We start from the raw sequence: 5286 nt of genomic DNA, 5'->3' as shown, positions 1-5286 counted from the left end.
AGTGGGTTCATAAGCGTGGGGAGGGGAGATGGAGAGAGGAGAAAAGGGTGGGCACACTGGAGAGACGCAGCGGATTGGGCGAGTAAGAGTTTTGTTGTCACTAAAAGGATTAATAGTGATTTCGGGAGGTTGGCCCATGTCCATCCAATCAGTGTTAAGTGAACAGCTGTGGTTTGTAGAAGGACAAGGCCATCTAGTGGGGACATGGCAGTCACTTGTTTTGCATGATGATATGCAGGCACCCTCATGACGATCCATCCTTCCTGTGTGACTTTCTTTCTGCAGCTTTTGAAGAATAGTTCATGATCATTGTATGTTTTTAAAACTAAAAAGCTCCAGATCCTGTTCATTGTATCTGAAAGAAAATAAAAGTTCCTCAGATGTCCACCAAGTGAACTGTATACCACATACAATCTGTCATGTGACTTTTGCTCAGGTGTGACCTTTTGCTCTCTCATTTCTAAAAAAAAACAAGCTTTTAAAGCAGCAAACAACTCTAGAAATCGGAAGGTAATATTTCCTTGAATTGTATAACATCATGTGAGAACCACTGTATATAACTGTGTCTACCGTCTACAAATTTAGACTCTGGGAACATTGTCTCTGTGTGGAGTTCTTCCCACTGATGACAAGCAGGGCTGTCCGAATGGCAACATAAGACAAGCAACCAGTATTTTATTTATCATTTTTCCTTTTGCATCCCATGGAAGAAAGAAAGTAATACAGGTCATAGAGTCATGCATTTTTGGGTGATCTTTCCAGTTAACAAGATTTATTGTTGTCATCAGGGATCTAAAAGGTGAAAAATATGCCTTGATTTCCTGTTGATCAAGAAAAGCTCTGATGTGCATCTGGGAATAAAAGAGACAAACAAGCACAATGTTACACATGATTCAGACACATCACGATCATCACTATCAACTAAAAAAAGGCCAGATACACTTACAAGCACTTCAAAGTTGAGTTCTCAGCCAATGGTATCCCAGGCTCTCCAGGAATATGCTAAAGTTCATTACAATATCACATTAATATAGAGAAATAAAAAACTTTTTTTTTATTAATTCTGTATCTAGTCAAATATAACGCCTATTGCTTATGTGTCTGAAATTAGTATCTTGCTAGCTGTCAGATTCCTTCAGATTGTTGTACTGCTATTTGGTATTGTTGTCATTTATCTCTTAGCAGTTTATTTAGCGTACTAATTCAATTGACTTCCATTCATAAAATGGTCTCTCTGTCGTAATCCCGCAGTCCACACCTCGATTTACAGCAGCAAAACAACGTCGTGGACCTTCTGGGAAAGGGTTTGAGTGATAGTCAGATGTTTAAGGTGGTTTTAACATTTTTAGAGCTCACAGGATTAGACCACAGGATTAATACTCCTAAAGAGTGAACGGCCATTGAACAAAAAGAAGAAGAAGAAGAGCTCTGTCCGCATTGGCATTTGTTTTGACCAATCAGAGTGCAATACTGTAGAAATGGGCCGGCCAATCGAATAGCGGGATTTGGGTCTTGTCTCGACATGTTGTTTTCATAGCCCTGCTTCTCACCGGATTCACGTGTACGCAGAGGTATGTGCTTTTGTGTAAAATTATCAAAGTATAACAACGCTAATAAGTGTTTTTGTTGTAATGTTTTACAATGTAACATTATTTAGGCTTTGTATTGTTATTAAACGTAAAACGCGACAGATTACGTTATTGTTTCATTGCTAAATGGTTAGCTAGGCAGTGCTAACTATACTGAATGATCACGACAACAACTTAAACATAGAGCGGTAAATAATTGCCAATTTCAGACCATCTCCTTTCCTTAGATGGAGTATGTAGTCAAATACAGAGATAATGTTGTTGATGTATATTAACTTAGTAACTTGCAAGCTAATTCTTTTTATATTGCATATTGGGTATTATTTGTCACTATAAGGACACAGATACTGTAACTTGATGTTTGATTGACAAAAGTATCATCTTTTTTGACAGATGTAAAACTATGTGGTGACACAATGTCTGCTTCACCTTGGAGATACTCCACCAGCAATGGTGTGGACCAAAATATATTGTCAGCCACCAACGAAGAAACAAACACCATTTCTCATCAAGCTAAAAGACAAAGGAAAAAGAATAAACTGAAAAAATCCACAACTGAATTCCACGAAGTATCATTTGAACAAAAAAGAGGAAATAAAAGAAAGTCAGTTGAGCTTCTAGGAAACAAGACGGAGTGTGTTAGACATAGAGATGTCTTGGATTCTGTGTCTGAACAGTCAAATCATGTGCGATTCAAAAGACCCAGAATAACCTCTCATACACTGACTGGTGAAGCTGAGTCTGCACTACAGCTCAGTGACAGCTGGGAGGTGGATAGTGGCTTTTCATCTGAATCCAGTCCTCCCACTAGTGGCAGGAGTTCGCCATGTGTAGGAATAGACCACTCTAGGCTCGTAGCTGTGGACTGTGAAATGGTCGGGACTGGACCTGGCGGCAAGTGTAGTGAAGTGGCACGCTGTAGTATAGTAAATTATTATGGTAGTGTTGTGTATGATAAATATATTTTACCTCGGCATCCAGTCACAGACTACCGCACAAGATGGAGTGGCATTAGGAAACATCATTTACAACAGGCAGTGGCTTTTGAGGATGCTCAGAATGAAGTGAGGCGGCACTATATGTAACTGCACTGTATTTACAAGCTTCTGTTCGTGTGGGTTTATTTGCTCTGCTTTAATTTGATATTGTGTGTAGTAGTTTTGAACAATAAGGACTTTTTTCCCCCTGCTGGCACAATGAAGCCAGTAGTACAGATGTTTACTTGCCATGCCAATATTTTCCTTTTTCTTTTCTTTTTTTTTTTCACAAAAATATATGTATTTATTTTATTTAAGCTGAAGTTTTATTAATATTGATTTATATGAATGAAATAATTAAGAAATAATAGTACATTTTAAAAAATGATAATTATTTTTAAGTATGGTACATTTTACTTAAAAAAAAATGCATTTCTATTTACTTTTATATAACACATGATAGCTGTTTATAAAAGAAATTGAAATTAAAATTTGTTGCATTATTTCTTACTATTCTTTTTTCTGTAATCTATATTATACTCAATGTTTGATTATTTAGATAAAATATTCTAGTTTTATTTCTATCATATATTGTTAAAGTTTATACTGTATAATGTTTTGTGAACAATTTACAGTTAAGACCATAAATTACTGTTAAAACCATAAACGCTGTATAAAAATTATCTGACAAATATTTAAGCATTTTTTATGTTATATTGTTTTTAATTATATATATATATATATATCTCTGTGTGTGTGGAAATAAATAATTCAACTTTTGGAAATCGTTGAGCTAGAATATTGCTGAAATAACACTGTGCTTTTTGTCTTTTTTTTTAGATTGTTGACATCCTCACAGGGAAGATTATTGTTGGCCATGCCTTATTTAATGACTTCTTGGTTCTTGACATCTCCGTCCCACCACATATGATTAGAGATACCTGTTCCTGCAGGGTGCTGCGAAGGTTGTATAATGCCTCCATTAGATATAATGTCTCTTTGAAGAAACTGTCTCGGAAACTTCTCAATAGGACCATACAGGTAAGACTGTGCAGCAGAACAGGTCGTTTCATGAGAGAAAGTTGGAACATCCAGCTTAGTGTATATACGTTTTCTTTTTACCTGCTCCTCGATGTTTACATGCTGGATATTTCTTTTAGTCTGGTAGAATGGGTCACTGCTCTGTAGAGGATGCTCTTGCTGCCATGGACCTGTACAAGCTGGTAGAGGACCAGTGGGAAAAGGACATACTGTCCCGGGATTCAAACACCAACCATACTTCAAACTCCAGCAACTCCCTCGAGCACTACATGCAGGACCAGTACTGGCCAGAAAGCATAATGGACTGCAGCCCGTAAGACCAAGAGTTAGGATAATGATGCCAACCTCAGTGCTGGGAACCATCTGTTGTTTAATGTTATTTAAACCTCAAACTTGTTTAAAAATGTTAACAGTCAATAAGGAAATACATGGAAATGCTGTAGAACTTTAGCTAGCACTTTGTTGGACTTGAAAAGTTTATTTAAATCACATTAAGGGATTTTAAATATTAAAGCTAATAACAGGTTTCTGAATTTACACAGACTGTATTTTAGGGAATAACTCCATTGTGAGTTTTCATTTGTATGATCAATGTTATTAAGGTGTAATGTGACACATTATGCTGCTAGTTAGCACTATATTGTCATACTGACAATGCCGTTCATCCAAAAAGTACTGTCACGTAAAAATTTCAAATAGAAAAATTTTAAATAAAGATTACGGGGAAAAAATGATCAATTCATGGCATTTCTCTCAATGTGTTCAATGTGTTCACAATAGCAACATTTCTGCAAAAAGAAGCAGGAAATTTGAGTGACCAATTTGAACACGAGCAAAATCTAAGTGAAAACTTTTTTGCCCTCGTGTAATGACTGGACTTAACCAAGAAAATTCACCGAACAAGAGTAAATGTGACCGCATCTTAAAGGGATAGTTCACATCAAAATTAAAATTGTCATTTACTCACCCTCATGTTGTTCCAAACCTGTATGAATATCTTATGTTGAACACAAAAAAATATATTTTAGACCAAACGGCTGACGATAGCCATTGACTTCCATAGTATGAAAAAAAAAAAGTCAGTGGCTACTGTCAACTGTTTGGTTAACAACATTCTTCAAAAATATCTTCTGTTTTGCTCAACAGAAGAAAGAATAGCTAAAACTACAACTTCACCTAAATTATCAGTAAATACATTTTGGTACAACCTAGTGTTGTCAAAAGACCCGGTATTTCGGTACCAAGTCGGTACTAAAAAAATGAAAACGTTATGGTACCAGGTTTTTTTAAGTACCAAAATGTTGTTCAATTAGCATGTTTTTGTGTTTTGCTTTGGTACCGAAATTGGTACCGAGAACCGTGGATTTTCACTGTTATTGGTACCGAATACTGAAATTTTGGTACCGTGACAACACTAGTCCAACCCATGTTACACCTCTCTTGACTCCGATGGCCTTTTTGAAACTGCTTTTACTTTTTTTCTTTCTTTCTATACTCGTACAATAGTTGTGTTGTCATGGTGTACATTTCAAATCTTTGAATCTAGTATTTTGGTTAATTTGTTTTAAAGGGGTCATATGATGCGATTTCAATTTTTCCTTTCTCTTTGGAGTGTTACAAGCTCTTGGTGCATAAAGAAGATCTGTAAAGTTGCAAAGACTAAAGTCTCAAATCCAAAG

General features: G+C 36.1%; 1 protein-coding gene across 1 annotated transcript; it reads left to right on the top strand.

The window, feature by feature from the left end:
* Positions 1-1491: 1491 nt before the first annotated feature.
* Positions 1492-4379, top strand: LOC107679574 (apoptosis-enhancing nuclease-like). The gene is made up of 4 exons (XM_016475159.1): positions 1492-1571; positions 1983-2653; positions 3407-3607; positions 3727-4379. Exons 2-4 carry the CDS (start codon positions 2006-2008, stop codon positions 3922-3924), a joined length of 1047 nt encoding a protein of 348 aa, XP_016330645.1. The 5' UTR covers positions 1492-1571; positions 1983-2005; the 3' UTR covers positions 3925-4379.
* Positions 4380-5286: the final 907 nt, after the last annotated feature.

This window comes from Sinocyclocheilus anshuiensis, unplaced genomic scaffold (assembly GCF_001515605.1).
Source record: "Sinocyclocheilus anshuiensis isolate Anshui unplaced genomic scaffold, SAMN03320099.WGS_v1.1 scaffold288, whole genome shotgun sequence".
Taxonomy (NCBI): Eukaryota; Metazoa; Chordata; class Actinopteri; order Cypriniformes; family Cyprinidae; genus Sinocyclocheilus; species Sinocyclocheilus anshuiensis.
This window is presented reverse-complemented; position numbering and strand designations above follow the sequence as displayed.